Genomic DNA, 19,296 nt, shown 5'->3' on the forward strand with positions numbered 1-19,296 from the left:
TTCCACCAATATACCCATCCCAGTACCCACCAACCTCTCCTTGAGGAACTTCCTGAACCAAAGGCTGTATTCATTTTAAAACTGACAGTGACTTGTTTTTCAAATCAGCAGACCAGCAGTCACACTAGTCTAAGACATGACAAATCTGATGTTACCTTCTCCCCTCAGGCCTTACCTTTTGATCTCTGACTTCTTACAGATAACACTACTACAGAAACACAGCATTAGAAACACAGGATGAAACAGCTCCTGCAGTTCCACCCAACTTACCAGAGACTGATGAAGTAGAAATATCATGTCAGAGCAGCCAGATGGTACCACTGATGAGGGAGAATATTCCAAAGTCCAAAGTAACAGCTGTCAAGGCAAACCTGCCAACTCAAAACTTGTCTGTAGCTACCCAGCATCTTGGATCCAATGCATATGGACCAAAAATAAATAAAAATCACTAAATGAAAACCTTTACTTGTCCTTTTCTGCTCCTTCTCTCTCTCTCCCCCCACTCCCCTCTGGCTTTTCCTGTATCTTCTTATCTACAACAGGGAAAGTGAGGAGCAGGATTCAGCCACAAGAATAAATCGCCATTTATTCTGTACCATGCCAATCCAAAGTAATTTTAATTTGGTAAAAATGTTCTATAGCATCATAGAACATAGATCAGAGTCTCATAAATCTCTTTGTCTGCTTGGTATAGCAACAATCAACCAGTGAAAATCTCAAAATTTAAAACACTAGGTGTTATAATCCTTTTTAAAAGGCTTCATTAAAGCCATTTGCCATAAGATCCAAAGCTTGTTTACTATGAAATGCTACATAAAATGCTACTGGAACACTGGTCCTTTTTTCATTGATCTGATATCTCCCAACCTGAAGCTAACTGGGAGAATAGGAAAAGGCCACCCAACCCCTTACTTCTGCCTTTCTTGCTTCTTTCCTCTAAGCAGGTCAAGCAGTTTCTTGGTTTTCTACTCTCACCTTAAGAGCAGTTACTATTTTCTATATTTAAATAGAAAGGAAAAAAAGGGGTTGAATCAAACATACAAGAGCTTATTTTTTTCAGGTTCAAGGTTCAGGAAATACCAATCTTTTAAACTATAAAAGTATTTTTTAAAAAAAGCCAATCATTACATTAATAGGATTCAATCACAATACACCAACCTAGTTCAGCTTAACTTATTTGATGGTAACAGGCTGTTAGACAAACCAGAGCTTTGATGTGAACTAGTTCTACCCTTTTCAAACTGTTTAGTAAGAGAACAGGAACAAACAGCTTTTGTTAACAAAGCCGTTTCTGAAGACCACATTTAAACATCAGTCATGTTATTCTAAACAGTCCAAACTGGCCTGCAAAAGCTTGATATAGCCCCTTTTTAATAGAGACAAATGAGTTTGAAAACTAATCTATCAAAATGGATTGCGTTTAGTCAAAACCAAAAAACCACCATCAACAACAACATCCCTTTAAAGAAAGCCAAAAAGTCTGGCAGCTTTTAGTTCATGCACAGAAACCTACTGCATCTGGCTTTCCCAGGGCAATCCCAACCCTGCAATTATCCTCCAGCAGTCACAACTAGTTTTCCTAACAAAGCTGAGCCTGCACAGAAATACCAATTATAATAAAGATGCATTGAGATTATTCTTCCCCATGTTTTCTAATGCTTAAAAAAGGAAATTTCAGATAAATGTCAAAAGAAATAAAAACTCAAGCAATTCCATCCAGATCATGTCACACATGATCAGCATTTCCTGTTTTCTAGCTCAGCTTCCACCAAAGGCAATTACACTTTTTCAATTATAAGAAAAAAGAGTCCCATTAAATCTTACATCACATCTGCAACATACTATTAAAGAGCAGAAATAACTCCACTGCAACCATAAAATTCATGAAGGATTTTGCTGAAAACTTTTACATCATGTCATGTGTGAATACAACTACTGTCTTCACAAAAGCAGCAGGGTGATAGCAAATCATGCTTAAAATAAATTGATTATTTCTTATATTCTTGTTTTATCTCCATGCACTGTTTTTTTGACACACATAGAGTTGCATTATCCAAAATGTAGACAGCAGTTACAAATAACACTAATATTGTTTACTTTATGGATTTTCTGTTAATCCAGTAACACTGCAAGAAGAAAAAATAAACACTGCAATGAAATGTCTTCTTTATTTTATTTTGCATCATATTAAAAAAACCCTGTTTAAATGACCTTTGGATTGCCTCTTCTGCTCTCTTTAAATCTCCCTAGCCTGTAGGAGATGCCCCTGCCTACGGACATGCTCTGCTAGCAACAATGCTCTCCTGCAGCCAGAAATTTCCACAGGATGCAGTTCTGCAAGTGTGGCATTACCAGGCCCATTCCAACAGACCAATGAGAAAGTCATTCAGAACCAAAGAGAAACACAGACCTTTCCTAAAAGAACAGCAATACTAAAGCTGTTCATGAAGTTTAAAACATCACTATGGCTCTTCTTTTCTGTGAAGATGGTGCATTTCAGTTAGGGAAAAAAAAACAACATTGATTTGAAGTCCTTAGGAATTCCTCTGTAATAAACGCACCCCTCAAAGAATCTCAGTATTGTTATCCTAGCCTTGGCTCTACATGTGTGGAAGACACAATTGCTGGAAAACTATCAAAATTACTTCAAGAAACTTAATTATGTGTTTCACTGTCACTGGCATTGAAATTTCTTGGAAATAAGTAAAAAATAAAAATTCTTATTTGTATTTAAATCTAACAATCTTTTTCAATTCAGGCACTGACAGTTCCTCATAACTGAGGGAATTTCAGAAATGCCCAAAAGCACCCATTTATTAAAACTAATTTATTCAAAGTATTTTGGTGCAATCCAAAAGCTATTTAGGTTAGACAGGCTGCTGGCAACAGATGTTGAAGCTTAAACTCCTAGACATCAGACAAGGAATTTGTCTCACATTGGAAGATATAAATGGTAATTCCTCCTTCGAACTCACCAACTACTACATACATCTGAAGTCAATTTTCCTGGGTGAAGTCCATTAATACAAACAACTGCACAATCAAATGCTGTTTAAAGGGTATCTTTTAAATCACATGATAGTTGTGAATGGATGAACCATGGCTCAATATTTTTAATTTACAGTGTACTTTCTACGCCTTATGCTTTTGCATATAAGCCTTCAAACTTATTTCCCAATTATTCAGTCATAGAATGACAAAGCCCTCAAAAACTGAAATGTGCAAGGGTTAATTTGGGGAATGTTTCAGCCTCAAATGAAGCAGCAAATGAGTACATTTTCATCTGCTGCTTTTCCTTTCTCAAAAGAAGCTATCAATGATGGCTTCCCTGGCAACCAGGCACAAACACACAACATCACTGGTTCAAGCAGCTAATCAAGGACAGATGTCTCAAGAGAGCATCAAAGCAGCCTTCTGCATTTCCAAGCATGTCTTACTTTTCTACAAATAAAAATATCCCTATAGCTAGAAAATCCAGCTGAATTCTCAAAGTAAAGACATGATTTTTTATTTCCAGTGCATCTTTCTATACTTTAATTACAGGTTCCCTGCCAGTTTAAATAAAGGAGCAGAAACATTTGCCAGAGCCATATGGAAGCATCAAAGAGCAAGAGTGTTTTCTTGGGAAATACTTCTAAAGTGGTTTTCATCCTAAGTTCCAAAGTACTCCAGCATTCCTTTACGATGCTGAGTGCCTTAACTTATAATAAACACATCAATAATATTTTCAAACTGATTTCAAAGTATTCTGGCATAAAGTCAAGCTTCATTAAAGGTCTTCTCTCAGGGTTTCAAAGATGATAGACTATCATGTCCCCTTCTGTAGAACCTACACATACAGAAGTCTTGTGTGATCTATAAGACGTGAGTATCATTTTCCCTAGAAAATGCATCTACATCAATAAAACCCCAGGCAATTCTGATTTCAGTTACCTTTCTTTTGCATAACAACATATGTCTGCTACATATGTGAAACAGCTTATTGAACAGATTATTGAAAACTTTTTACAGCATATGACTACAGCGCAACATTAATTAGTAACACTTTAATAATAGCAGTGCTAATTAATTCTCCCTAACCTATAGCAAAACAGCATGTGCAATGCTGTTAGTGTCATTATTCCATGGTGTACTTTTCACACTGAACATACATTGTGCTGATCATAATTCCAACATAACATCTCCCAGAACACAGGAGAGCTAAGATGGATATGTGGAGGCAGATTGATTTACCAAGACAGAATGACATGTGAGCAGATGCAGGCAGCTTCTGGCAACAAATCAGTGTGGGAAAAATTCAAGTTTTTTTCCCTGAGTGCTCTTAAGAAGCAATGAGTTCATTGACATCTTGTCCCAGATTCCATTAAATTAATGATGGGACTCTCAATCTACTCGAATCTCAACACACAAGGCTAGACACAAGGTCACAGGGTCAGAATGGACACCCAGGTCAAACAGCATATATTTACACATAAACCCCATACAGATCTTCAATCTGGACCACAAAAGTAGATCACCATCACTGCAAAATTATCTTTCAGCCTTAAAAATCTTTCAGGCATTCTGCATATAAAATCTCTTGATTTTCTTTCACACAGACCCAGTTACAAAATCAGTGTTAGTGAAAGGAAAGCAAAATTGACTATTTAAAAGAGTTAGTTAGTTTTCAAAAAGACCAAGTGAACACTGGAGGATCCCATGGCCAGATCTTTGACCATATCCTTTTTCCTAAGAACTCAGCTTTACTTGGAACAATAAATCAAAGTCACTTTCCCTCACTATTCTAAATTCCACAATTGATCGTTACTTGTATTTAATCAAAATCATTTGCTGTCGTGAGTTAGAAGAGTCATCTGCCCTCCCTCTTGAAGGTACTCCAGATTCTCTGTGCAATTTTGATTCTAAAAAGTGGGACTCAGAGCTTCCCATTTGCTAGTAGTAGCACCATAACAAGTAAGCAAATTTTGTTGGTCTAAAAGAGTTCTTTCTGCCATAAAGAACTAAAACAACTAACAGTTCCCCACTGAAATGGCAGAAGATGTACAAGAGCTACCCACTGGAAAGATGAGACACCAGGAGAAAACTTGCCAAGCTGCAAATACACACCTTAATTCATATTGCTACATGTAAAAAATCATTTCATGAGACCCAATGAGACTTCCAATCACTAAGAATATTAATTACAGAATTATCATCAGACAATCAAGCATTCCCTACTTAATCCTAGCTCAAGTAAATATCAATTGCCATTGAATGACAGCATCTAACACACTCCTACCTTCACATCTTGGAAAGCTGACTGTGAGAACTTTGGAGTAAAATAGTTCAGGAGAAGGGCAATAGTTAAATACAAATTACTGTTATTATGTGCTTGTTTGATCCAACAAGCTGGATGCAACAAGCTTCATCTTATTTCTGCCTATGCACCATTCCTCCCCTCTACCACAGCAATGCAAAAATGGAGTCCAGAGAAATCTCCTCAAACTGCACACTGAAAACAGAGCTCCAGTCAAAGGCATATCAGTGTGATTAAAACCATATAGTGACATATATTCACAACTTCCCACTTCCCCGATGTGTACAGGCTAATGCTAGCAAAATAACTAATATAGAATATGATGAACTACAAAAATTAGTAGAAGCCTCTCATCACCTCCATTTCTCATACTTAGGCACATTCACTTAAATTTCTAGAAATACCTGTACGTTTGTCCCCAAAAAACACCAAAAGATGCTCTGACAAAAAACAATGGTGCTCAAATGTTGTCTCAGACCTAACTGGAAAACACCACATTCCCTTATAAGCAGGCTTGTTTTTCTCTTTCTGTGCCTTTCTTATGAGTCTTCACATTGCTCTCATCCATCTCATCGAGAAATTGAATGAACAGAAAATTATATTTGCAAATGTAATTTCTTGTGAATCTACAACAATTAGATAGTAGTAAAAAGAGTTACTAGAAGTCATGCAATTTTGGATCTACTAAACTGGGCTGCTCAGTTTGCTTATATCATGGACAGCGTTGTCAGCACAAATTTTATTTATTCTTTTGTCTGTACTGCAATTCCTTGATTTGAAGATAAAAACTTCAAAGAAATGCAGCTGGCAGCACCATGCTTGGAAAATAGATGTGTATATACTTACTCTTCTCCCAAACAATAGACTACTTCATGGTCAAAAACCTCTTACTGCTGTGGATGCTCCAGCTCTTTCAGTTTGCTTTTCTAGCAGATCTTTTCCAATGGATCACAGTTTCTTCCAGAACACAAAGCTACCAGACACATCTCTACTTATTTAATACAGTGTATTTCTGTATTTACACAATTTGTGTGGTTATGGAGATTTATCATCTCTCTGGACTTGTGCCCAGATACAGATTCACTTTTAGCCCTAACCCAAGAGAATGCACTATGATTTGTTATCTACTGATACTACCAGCAACTTCCAGGGCCATTGTGAGACATCAGAACTCTACCTAAATACAGCTGCTTCCAAGATGAAAGCTTGCAATAAGAACCATTAATGTTGTACAACATCCTGCTGTCACTGAGTACTTTTTGTTTACAACGTCTTATATTCTCTAATTTTTGCCATGACAAGATATTACAAAGACAGTTCAATAATATATAGGAAGCATATCCATTAACATCATCATTAAGTCAAGTAGGTTTTTTTGTAACTGTGCAAAGTTAAAGTTAACCAGGAAAAGGTATTTTTCAAAACCACAGTTAACACAATTAACCCAAATTGCTTCTATTTTTTATACCTTGTGGTTCACTCATGCTGAAGATGATGCTACAAATCTTATTGTGATTCTCGGCAGCCACTGTTCATTCATTTCAGGAATATTGTTTTTATAGGAGATGGTTAAATGCACTTATTCCTGATTTAACTATGAGGTACAGGGATGGTAAGACAACAAGCCGAATTCTCTTCTTGGTCATTCCTGCCATCACTCAGCTCTGCAGTCAGCCTAGGTACATCATTCAGGTAATTGGACAGATTTTGGTCCTCAGTAAGCTGACAGAATGAGGGCAAACTGATGAAGTACTGCACTAAACTTTACCACTGGAGCTTTTCAGAACTATGGCTTTCCAATCAAATGAACTGGAACTTACATTAGAAATTACCATCTGACTGTCTGATATGTCTAAAATGATAGTTTAATGGAGAAAAAAAGCACTATGGAATGAGAAACAAGGATCTCGTATAATTAGGGCAGCAAATTATGTTGGACTCATATCTGTCATTGGTCCAAATCCACTAGGAAAATTCCAACACTATCATCATATTCTCACAAGCTGCTTCTTCACTAGTATATAATTTTTTATAAAACTACAGACTGTACTTCACTTTTTAATCGGCAAAAAAATAGTCAATACATGCAACATTAATTATAAAGCCTAGGTTCAGATTTATGTCATTGAAATTATCAGGATGATGGATATTGTCTCAGGTTAAAAGAAACCCCAAAAATATAAAAATACAAAAGAAAGTTGGAAGTTTAAAAGTAAAACTAGCAATTCTATGCTATTGCAACAGTTTCTCACTATCAGTCAGGTCATGGAATTTTACTCCTAAAGTACAAAAGTAAACATGATTCTTTCAGAAGATTAGACAGCACAAATGCACACTGTGTAAGCTGCTGTTTAAAATGCTGATTTTTTAATTTGAGAACGAGCTTAAAGGCTGAAACACTGAATGGATGTTGACAAAGCAGTAGGTAAGCACTTCACCATTTCTATCTTGACTAGGAACAACACTTCACCACATCCTATGTATTTACATGATGAAACTCTGACTTCAACACCTTTGTGATGCATAAAAATACCCTTCAAAGACTGGGCATCCAATCCACTTTCCTCTGAAATTTGAATGGAAACTTGGCCTTGATGGTAATAGAAGAAGAAAGAAGATGAATTTTAATTTTGTGAGTACAGGCAAAGCACAAGGTTTGTTGACAGACTGAAGAATATTCTTGTGGAATGTGAGAAGGAAGAAAGCTTTAATACTGCAGATTTCTATTTTAAACAAGAAAAATACTGCCAGACTTCCAAAAGTGATTATAAAAACTTTAATAACAGCTCACAATTACTTTAAATTCAGAAGGGACATAAGCTGAAATCCATTATCTGCAGTATCTATGACATTAGGGACCCATTTCAATGAACACATTTAAAATTTCAAAAAGTGCCTATATTTTCAAAGGATCTGCAAGAAGAAATGCAATTTATTGGTGATTACAGACATGAAAAAAGTCTAGTCAACATTAATACAATCAGGAGGAAAGGAGGAGGAAAAAAATTAAATCACTAAGGCAAATTAGATGATCTCCTGAAGGGAATATTCCTTGATCTGCCTCTGCCAGTCAACATCTGACTTACCTGGGGACAGTATGGGAACTTCCAGTGTAGGTGGGTAAGGAGAAGCAAGCAAGAAAGGTATGACAAACCATCCCGTTCTTGCGCCTTGCTTGCATGATCTGCTGCCAGCCACTATCACAGAACATCCATAAGCACTGTCATGTACTGTCATGAAACTATTTGAGACAGCCTTTGTCAGCTCCAGGTTGCCGTTGCACAAGCTAAGTGATCTCAGGCCAGCCAAGAGTGCAGCTGTGCTACAACCACGTTGTGACAGCTGCTCACCCATACTAAAATACAGAATCAGTTCAATCATGACATTGAGCCAGTGCCATGGTCTAATTGTTTCTTTATCCATCGTATGTCTACAACAAACTTAGGAGTAGTTTCGATGAAATAGAACATGACACACCACAATTACCGTTAAAGCAAAAAGATATACTCGTATATTGGGGAATAGAGAGAGAACACACTTTTCAGGACTGAATTCCATGTAGGTAGGTATCATTTAATTGACACCCACTGAAATGCCTACATGAGATAGAACTTGTTGCACCCTTAATTGATACTTCAACCGTAACAGCTATTTGCTCTACAGCATTCCTTGGACAGCTATTATCCTCATTTTCAGAGAGACTCTGAAGCAGCTCAGAATATAGGAAGTCAACAATAGCACCACAAATACATGGTTCCCCATCCTGTATTCCAAGAGCATGGTATTTTTCAACTGATTATCAATCTACGACGATGTCATTCTGGAAGAAAAATAGTTTTGTGCCTTTTCATCTATTAAACATCTTGAACAAGTCTTAGAGCTGATTAATAATCCTTCCACACAAATTCCTAGCTCTGCCACAGCCAAAACAAACAAACAAAAAATGCTTTAAGCAACTCCACTGCAGGTCATCCTAAAGATAAGGACAGACCACTTTGCTGCCAAAAGCATTATAAACAGGTATCAGGCTTATTCTCCTCAATTAGAGGCTTTTAAAATTGCTGCTAGAGGATGTAAATGGTTTTCATTTACTTAGATCTTTATTAAACATCTCCATGACCTTGTTTCATGCTGGCTTTTCCTAAACATAAAGGTACCTCACCCCACACATTTTTTGCATGTACTCCAATTGCTACAACCACTAAAGCTTTTTATCATTACTGCTTCCAGTTCATTTCCATAAGGGTGTCAGAAAACAGACAACAGACTGATGTATATCACATGTCGGAGACCACTCGCCTTTTTAGAAGTGTGTTTTGTGGATATGCTCTGAGCATAATTAGGCAAATTAATGGTAATTAATGTCCTGGCCACCTGGGTCCTTTACAGTTCTACACTAAAATATAAAATCTAAAAAAATTAGAAAATAAATAAATAAATGTTTAAAAACCAAACTGTTGCAAAATAGCCTACACTACCCTGCAATTTATATCTCTAAACTGTTTTCTGCTATCTCATTACTTTCAGCTTAGCCCAACAGAAGAAGCATCAAGTGAACATGAAGCATACCCCCATGCTGGCTAGCTCCAGTCAGCAACTTTCTATCAGTTTATGCTTTTCAATTTGTGCTGAATTAACTTCCTTTAAAATTAGTCTTTCTGCTTCCCTTTACTCTTCAAGAAAAAAGCCTGCTTTCCTATGACACAAAACCAAATTATTGCAAATACTACCCATCCACTCCTTGTAATATATTCTCACTTTAAAACTCTTCTACCTCAGTTTCTAACCTGGTACTTCTTATACAGTTTGTAAAACAGATGGTACATACAACTAAATGAGGGGACCCCAATTATAGCATAAGTTCAATTTGAAATACTGAAGTCATATAGTTTTACTTTCACTTCTAACAAGCTTTGTTAGCAAAAGCTTACATTTTAATTGTGATCATGCACTTTAATTTAAAATCTGATAGAATGGTTGAAGCCTTGTTTCATGGTCTGGTATAATATCCTTTTGGTCTTCAAGGTAACTACTGTGACCGAAAAATTAAGATCATCGCTACAGAAGATTATCTCCCGAAATTATAATTCAATGAGGAAATACCAGAAAAATCACTAAACCTGAAAAATCACCTTAGACAAAAATAACTTCCTATAGGGACTAAACTTTCTTTTGGCAAAGTAGAGAGAAGAGTCTTATCAAACTGTTTCAATCACCCTTATTCTAGAGTATTGCTGCAATATTTCTTCCTATTTTATTAAAACTTTTACTCTTTTTTCTCTAATCTCTATTTACACTATTGCTGCTAAAGCTGATGCATGGTGGTTGCCACTTTCTCTGCAATTCTTATTTCAAGCAACAATATTGAGCTAAAACAAACATAATGAGAAATACAATGTAAATCCTAGCAGCAGTATAGTACTATTTCTGCAAAATTCAAAAGATACAACTTAAGATGTAGGCTCTTAAAAACAACTGCGCATATTCCAGTTGTCTTTACACTTGTTCATTGTTCCATTGTAGAAACAAGCAGCAGACTGTGACTGCTACACTGTGTGGTAGGACAGATGTGGTTTGGTTCTGACTGCTCTACAGAACTCTTATGAAAAGGCAGCTATAGGAACACCTTCTATTAGCCTTAGTTTCTTACAAATACTTGTCTAGTACACAAGAAAACTATAAAGAATTGTTGCTAAATCTTATTCAACTTCTTCTTGAGGTTTATTGGAAGCACTATACAAGTGAAAAGCATTATTGCCATTTAACAGACATGTTGAAACCACAGACCAATTTGAATTTAAAAAAAAGGTCAACTTCAGATTTTCTACATATTCCTATGCTCTCAAGAGCAGCAGGATTGAAGCACAAACTACTGCTTAGTTTTCTCCTAATACATTTAGCTTTACCAATTTCCTTTGAGTTTGTGTACTGCAGAGGCTGATCTTAGTTTATTCCCCTCTTGCTAGATAAGACAGCAACTCAGAATAAACAATACATGTTAGGCAAGTGATCAATCATGTTTTCTCAGTACAACTATGAACAACTATCAGAATGACTTCTGTTACGTTCCTGTGGAGTACACTGGAAAAAGAGTAAAGAAAAATTCTCCTGGAATATTTTGGCATTAACACTGTATTTCTAATGATTGCAAGTCAGTTCTTCAAACTTATGTGAAGTTTTCAATAGCTTAAAACCACAAGCACAGACAAATGCTGAGTCCATACTCCCTTGTCCATATTCCCACCAAACAAAACCTTATCAACTAAATCAATAGCACTATAGGTAAAAAGATAATCACAAATCTCATGCAGTAGACTTAATGATGGCAATAGCCAGAGAAAAAGGTTCTGATATAGCTTGATGAGCAGGAATATATTCTTACAACTCTAAAATGGTCAAAAAGATTAACAAACACAAATGTATGTTAAGCACCTAAGCTTAACCAATGTTGTTTCAGGTATTCCTATAATTTATAAGACTTTGGCATTTATAATAAAAAGAACTATCAAAATTAAAAGGTGTTTGCAAAATAGTTTCCTGGGCCATGACTAAAAGTAAATTTGTCAGTACTGGTCTTCAATTTACCATGAGACAGGGAAGCAATGTACATTAGCTTTGAATTACACAAAGAACAATGATGGATTAAACATGCACTTGCTTTTCTTCCTGCCTCCAGGAAAAAAAAAACTTCACAGCTTCCCAATCACAGGGAAACTGAACAAGTGCATCCAGAGTTAATTAGATCAGCAAGTCTAGCATCAGAAAGCAACCTTCACCTGTATGTCTTTAACAATTCTTAACCTGCTCATAACTTTATCCTAATACTTCTTTTTACTTTCTTGATACAAATTGATTTTAATTTACCTGATTCCATGAATTAAGTTAACCAGTGAATCCTAAGTAAAAGTAACCTACTGAAAGCATTACTTAAGAATATCTTGACCAGGCAGATGTATCTTGTATTCCTAGGCCTTCCCAGAGAACACTGAGCCTGTAAGATCTGAAGGAGCAAATTTTGATATGATAAATAAACAAAGGATTTTAAAGAGACTAGGACTCTTTGCCTCTTGAGGGATGTACCTCTGCACTTTATAGAGCCTCCTTACTACTTCTTAAGTTTAAAACAAAACCAACTACACACCAACAGCCTAAACAGACAATTGGCCTTCTGGTTAAAACTTTTTGTGGGCACAGAGACTGGGCTACAGCATCAAACTTGCATTCTTGTTTACTCTGATGTCAATATCACAAACCTCAAAAAAGTGAGATGAAAATAAATTTATCTGACATATAAAAATTGCACACAGCTTCTAATACATAGAGACATTTCTTTTTCCACTATGCTAGACTTACAGCTCCACAGTCATTCAGACATGTTCTTATTCTTTGATCTATGTCAATTCTACACTGACTAAAAAGGAAAGAGTAGAACAGCACCTGAGAAGATAGTGGTGAGCAGCACATCCACCACATGCATTAAGAGGACTACTCACCTCCCACATATACAAGTGTGTGACCTCTCCAGTGAACTAAAAGAATGCAGCACACCTACTTTCAAGGTAGAATCTGTTCATAACAAAAAGGTGTCCAGATTGGAACTGTAGGAAAGATTGAAAATTTCATAAAGCTAAAAATTCTTTGTCTACTTCCTATCATCCCACAAGTAGTTAAAATACTGTCCAGAAAATGAAATTTTGCACAACAGAAGAGCTAGGGAGACTACTGTTTCAGGGTATCATCTCTGCTCTTTTGTTGCATTTTTCCCAACTTGGAAATGAAACCGGGGATAATTTTAGTAAGAAAGCAATATAAAAGAGGATCTTTAATGGAGGCCTCTAGGGGCAGTCATGGAAAGATGTCCACAAAAGCCCACCTCCACAGGGATGAATACATATTCATAGGTTTTATGAAAGTAGCATAATTGATAAAAAGCACCAATTAGGAGGACAAGTGGTGATTCAATTTCCCCTCCGGGTCAAGCCCCTTCTCTGGAGCTCCCCCTTCAGCACTAGTTGTGCTTTGTCCATGAGAATGTATCTTGAAGGGTTGTTCTTGGCTTTGGCTCCCAGGTAGAACCAAGAGAGCACTGGGGCCTTCTACCTCTCAGGGCTTGGAGCTCTGGAATTTGTTTTGTCTTTCTGCATAGGAAAAGGCCATGGAAAATTACAGGGAAAACTAGCCATCAATACAATAGGCTACAGAGCTACAAACATATGTGTGAAAAGTACAGAGAATGTATAAAAGGTAAAAAAAGGCAAAAACCAAAATGGCATCATATGGGGTTCCCTAAAATCTTCAATCCAGCATCCTTTCCCAAAAAGTTTATGAACATTTTCATCAAAACATCCTCTAGAAAACATCTTTCCAATACATTTCTGGATTAAGTTTGCTAAACTGCCCTAGAAGTCTGCTTGTAGCAGTTCATTCACTGTCACTGGATTTAATCTTACTGCTAGTTAAGGCAAAGGTGGCTTATACTTTACTGTTCTTATAAATGTGAGGACCTGAAACTAGGAGATCTTTAAAATGGCTATCATACTAGCACACATCAGAATCTCTTATTTCTCATTAATTGGTAAATAAATGTTCAAACTTGTGTTTCAAAATGCACAAAAAGTGAATTCTGACACAGAATGAGTAGTTGTACCTCTATGTAAAACGCCAAGCCTATATTTAGTCTAAAAGAAGTCATCTTAGGCCTGATTCCTGTCAGTAGAGTCACTTGCAAGTTTATGATATGTACAGAGTTTATTCAATGTCTTAAAGAGGTTCACATGGTTCTGTCTGCTCGTATTAAAAGAACCATAAATGTATACAAAAATTTAATTCTTTATCCTGCATCCATTAAATGTCTCAAAGGACACTAGGCCACCTCCTCACACATGTAAGTAAAAGCTGAAGAATAAAAAGCAAGGACTGATTTTATCTCAAGGTTATGGAAACATCATTAAACCATAAAACCACACTGTCAAAAATTTATCTTGACATTAGAAAATGTCTCAGTGGAGTTAAAGCCTTACCACGTAATTAGCTGCAGATAATTCTGTTTAATACTGAGGATCAGAATTTTAAAACAGTCACAACCTTGATAAATGGCACGTTAAATAAACTGAAGCTTGCAAAAAGTGATCAGATAACAAAAATGAGAAAATTCAACTCCAGCTCAAAGGACAGTTGGTACAAAAGCAAATTGTCTAGTAGGAACAGGGCAACACTGTCAGAAAGATAGGTGCATAACCCTTCTGGAACACCTTCCCATCGAGTACAGCTGGTATTTGCCACTGATCTCATGCAAACTACAAATACATTGGGGTGAAATTCTGCCCCCATGGAAAGAAACGTCAAAAATTCCTTTGATTTTCAGTGGGAAGTTTCTACAATTGCGCACTCAGGAGGATTCTCTGCCTATTAAGCATCACAAGCAAGTGAATAAAACTATAATTAATTTTCACAAAGACAAGAGCAGTGGACAGCAGAGAAGGAGGACTGTTTAAAAGAGCTTCCGAGAAGCTCTTTTGACCTAAATCAGGTTGGAGATTTTCCAAGAACCATCTGGAATATAGTCACCTCACCACAGGATAATTTTTCTCTTTTGTCTGGCAGTCTGTTTATTTTCCTTCTTGAGAATCCAGCATCAAACAGAATAAAAAATGACCTTTGACTGGATCTTTTTGTGGCAAGAAATGAAAGAACTGATCCAAAAAAGTTCAATGTTCGAATAAGCTCCTACTGAACTTGAAAGGAATGTTGGAAGTGATTGGGAAAACAAGATTATATATTGAAGTTATGTATCTGTAGTATTTCTTTATTCTATTGACCACAGAGGGAAGTCATCACAGCTGGTCTTCTTTGGAGTTATACTACAGAGAAGAGACTGCAAAAGTCTTATCAGAGACTTTACAGTTCCCAAGTCCTAAATTTTACCTGCTGAGAATAAGCATCCCTGCTCAGCTTTAAAAAAAAAAAACTTGGATGGACATCCAGCTTATCTTTCAAAGAACATTCCATGGGAATGGCAGAAAACATCTGCTGCTACCTGCCTAGGGATGGGGAAACACCAAATTAATATTTTAATACATTATCAGACTCATAACAAACTCGTTTGACAACCAAATTAGGAAAGCTGTAAAATGCCACATGGAAAATTAGAGAGTGACAACAAGGTCTTACAAAAAGCTTGACAGTTGTGCTTGACTGAACTCTGAACAAGATACTAATTTTACTCATGCAAAGCACATGGCTGTTGACTGCTCTTTTCTCCCAACCACTCACCTGTCCAGTCAGATTCTCCTATCCCTTCTGCCAGCTCTTTTTAGTTTTAATGATATCAAGTATGTGTACACATGACAGGTCTATATAATTTGCTCTCCATTTTTCCAGAGCAGACTATCACACAGACTAAGCAAAACCAGCAAAAGAAGGAAATGCGCCCTAGTTTAATGGACAAAAAAAACCCCAAACCAAAAAAAAAAAAAAATTAAAAAAAAAAAACCAACAACAACAAAAAAGAACCTTAAAAACTGAGCACCTTGCACTACATTCAATACAGTGGGGAAAAATTCACAGTCAACATATAAAAAATATCTTTGTGACACCAAAGATACAGTAAGGCAAATGTTGTCATTAACAGGAGCATTCCCAGCTCTCCAGTTAACAAAATATGGAGCTGGGAAGTCTTGGCTTTCACTCTGCCCTTGATGGGCACTTACGCCACCTTGGTAAATTACATGGGAGCGGAGAGGAGGTGCACATATGTGCACATGCTTGTGCATGTGTGTACATAAAAAATTTAAAATCTTCTGCGCTTTCTTCATCACTGTTCCCATGTGTTTAGTACTCATCACACTGTTTCTATAATGCCACATGGCCATTCCCCATCTTAAGCTTATTATTATGTAGAAGGCAAAAACATTTGGAAAGAACTTCTTACAAGCTGCAACTCAGTTCAAACTGAGTAGGCAATGATCTTCTTCTGATAATCAGTTTTATTTCAGCTGCACAAACTCTGCACAATTCTACATCAGATAACACAATGTGCATGTTTCATGTGAATTGCATCTGACAAAGCTCAGGCCAAACCAGGCTGCCAACACAAGACAATAAAACAGCTCGAGTGGAGACAAGGTAGTACTTAAAGGGTTTTATCTATGTAGCCTTTTGACTGGGTTTATTTCAGACTGTGTGATTTTTCAGGTAAAATTGCAACTTTACATCACAGCAGTCTAATCAGAAATAAAAAAATCCAGAAAAACAACACAGTTGATTAAATTGCTCCTACTCCTGTCCACAGCAAAAAAAGAAAAAAAAAGTTTAAAAAAATTATTTCTAGCATTTTTATTTAATTTCTCTCAAAGAGGCTCTTTCTTTTATTCATAGCAGAAAAAAAAGTTATACTTAGGCTTACTTCATAAGAACACACTTACTAAAACAACCAAAACACAAATAAGTTAAGATAAATCTTATGGCAAAATTTATCAATCAATTAGAAATAAAAAAAAAAATAAATGGAGTTAAAACTATGAGTACTCTTCATATAAAAGATTTCTGCTAGCATTGTTTGAATTTAGCTTCTTGAATTGAAAGTATTAAAATATCTACATCAAAAGCCAACAATATTTAGTTAGTAGCACAATAGACATTTTGCATACTGTGGAATCTAATTTTAAATACTTTATATGTCACCTTTCCCAATAAATAATCCACAAGGCCTCTAGAAAAAGCAGCTTGTAGGATACAGTACAATAACAAACACTAGCATATACCTCTAAATGACAAAGTGGGATGGGAGGATATCTGCAAATACATTTCACTTTGCAGAAAAATTTTAGGCTGAAGAGTGATGTTATATGCACTTCATTACTGTGAAAAAATTACTGAGGTTGATTGACTGAATTATATTTCAACTTTCTTGTTTTTTTTTCTCACCCAACAACTTTAACATGATAATTTTAAAAAAGGAAAAGAAAAAAAATATCCTCTGGCTACTGCTTTAATTTTGAAGCGCTGCAATTAAAGTTATACTTCTGCTTAAATACTGACTGAATAAAAAAAAATAGTTTGAATCCACTTTGTCATATATCACACTGTGAATGTATCTACTGAACTCCCACTCAGAAATAAATCGTGAACACGAGGAAAAGATTATTTATGAGTTGTCAATCAACCAGATTTTAACACTTACTTTTGTGAAGATCTGAAAAAAGTCAATTGCAGGTGGCAGTTGAGACTCATCCTGGATCTCAGTTTTCAAATACAGTTGCAAAGTCTGCGCAAGGTGCCTGAGGCCATCTTTCATTTCTTCACTTAACCGTTCAGTGTCTTATTGGGAAAGGGGAAAAAAGTAGACCATGTCATAAACAGAACATTTCACCAACATTTTGAAAACATCCAATGGCAGCTATACAGTCTAGACATTTCCAGTCCAGGAATTAATCTTGACAGAGGGCAATTTTGACAGAGGGCAGACATTTCTCATTTTTTGTGACAGTTACCTATCAACACACAGTAGAGTTTATCAGGTTGCTACTGCCAAATCATATGAATGCAACAGCAAGTTAAAGATCAAAAGCCAATAGATAAAGCAGATGTGTAAGCAGATGTAAGACATTACATACAAAAATTAGGCATCTGGGTTTGTAACATGAACCGCATTAGAAATATGCTTGGAACTTTATGCAGCAGTACATACTTTTATATTGCATTCTCCGTACATGTGTCAGAAACACTTTATGCTAGCAGATGAAACAGAAAAGTATTTATGAACAAAAGGAGTTTCATACAGTGCAAATGGTAAGCAATGAATCTGAAAGAATAATAATTAAATATCACTTTATTATAAAGCACCACTATTCATGTTGTTCAGATAGAATCACAGTGCCTCATTTTCTAATTAAGTGATTATGCATGCACCAGGTCTCAACTCAAAAAAATGAAACTGCTGCTGCCCTAGCAAGTTCACTGCCTGACTATCTGCTTCACACTTTCTTTTTCCTACCAGTTAGTTCAAAATGGAGAATGTGAAGCAGAACATATTCAAGCACCAGTCTATAACAAATGGCAGAGATTTATGATGTGCTATGAATCAATTCTATCTCTGCATAATGGTGAACTGTTATTTTATCATAAACATCTGTAGATGCTCACAGCACTACCCAAGTGCAATTAACAGTGTGGATGTGTGCAGGTGATTAAGCATGAACGAATGTAAATGTCAGAAATCTAGACATGTATGTATTTCACAATGTACAGAAAATCCCTGGTATAGAAAAATATAGTATCCATGAGGACTGCCTTCAAGAGAAGCAACAAACTTTTAGATGACTGAAACAATCAAGTTTAAAAAATATAGAAGAAAAATTATAAACACACGCTTGCATTTCTTATATAATATCCCTTTGGAAACAAAAATGTTTTTTACTTCAAATGTAATTATTCAAGGTAACATGTGATTTACCTTAAACTATGTATAATACATTACAAGATGTATTACAACAAAGAGAGGAAGGCATGCTTTGTTTCACTATTGGCAAATGTAACAACCCTAGACTAAAGAAGAGAAAACATATAAGGAGAATGTTACAAATGGACACTGTAGCTTAGGACAGATGTGAACATGAATACCAAAACCAACTGGAACTTCAGGGAGAACTGATAGAGTTGGAAGCAGAATGCAATTATCCACACTGGAATCTCTCCAGGACATCAGAGTTAATGATCCAGAAAAAAAATCCCACAGGAACCTTAATGGAAAATGATCAAGACCTGGTTTTCCAAGCACATTAAAAAAAAAGGCCAAAAGCAAAATGAAATGAAATTTGTGTACGTTTTCAAATTTTGTTTTTAAGGAACTTTTTTAATTGTTTAAGAAACCTGCCGTGGGAGACAAAATGCAACAAAGGCCTATGAAAAAATTTCTAAATAAGGCATGGGGATTTAGTTATGTAACTCTGATTCTTACACAAGTAAAGTAGCAAAATATCTGCCCCATAATATAGCACACA

General features: G+C 36.0%; 1 protein-coding gene across 1 annotated transcript in view; it reads right to left on the reverse strand.

Moving 5' to 3' along the window:
* The window catches only part of SMYD3 (SET and MYND domain containing 3), a 380,665-nt gene that overhangs the window by 306,763 nt on the left and 54,606 nt on the right, over positions 1-19,296 (reverse strand). Inside the window, exon 5 of the mRNA XM_036379289.1 lies at positions 17,478-17,614. Within this exon, the coding sequence (XP_036235182.1) occupies positions 17,478-17,614 (137 nt within the window). The remainder of the gene's footprint in view (positions 1-17,477; positions 17,615-19,296) is intronic.

Source organism: Molothrus ater, chromosome 3, assembly GCF_012460135.2.
Source record: "Molothrus ater isolate BHLD 08-10-18 breed brown headed cowbird chromosome 3, BPBGC_Mater_1.1, whole genome shotgun sequence".
NCBI lineage: Eukaryota > Metazoa > Chordata > Aves > Passeriformes > Icteridae > Molothrus > Molothrus ater.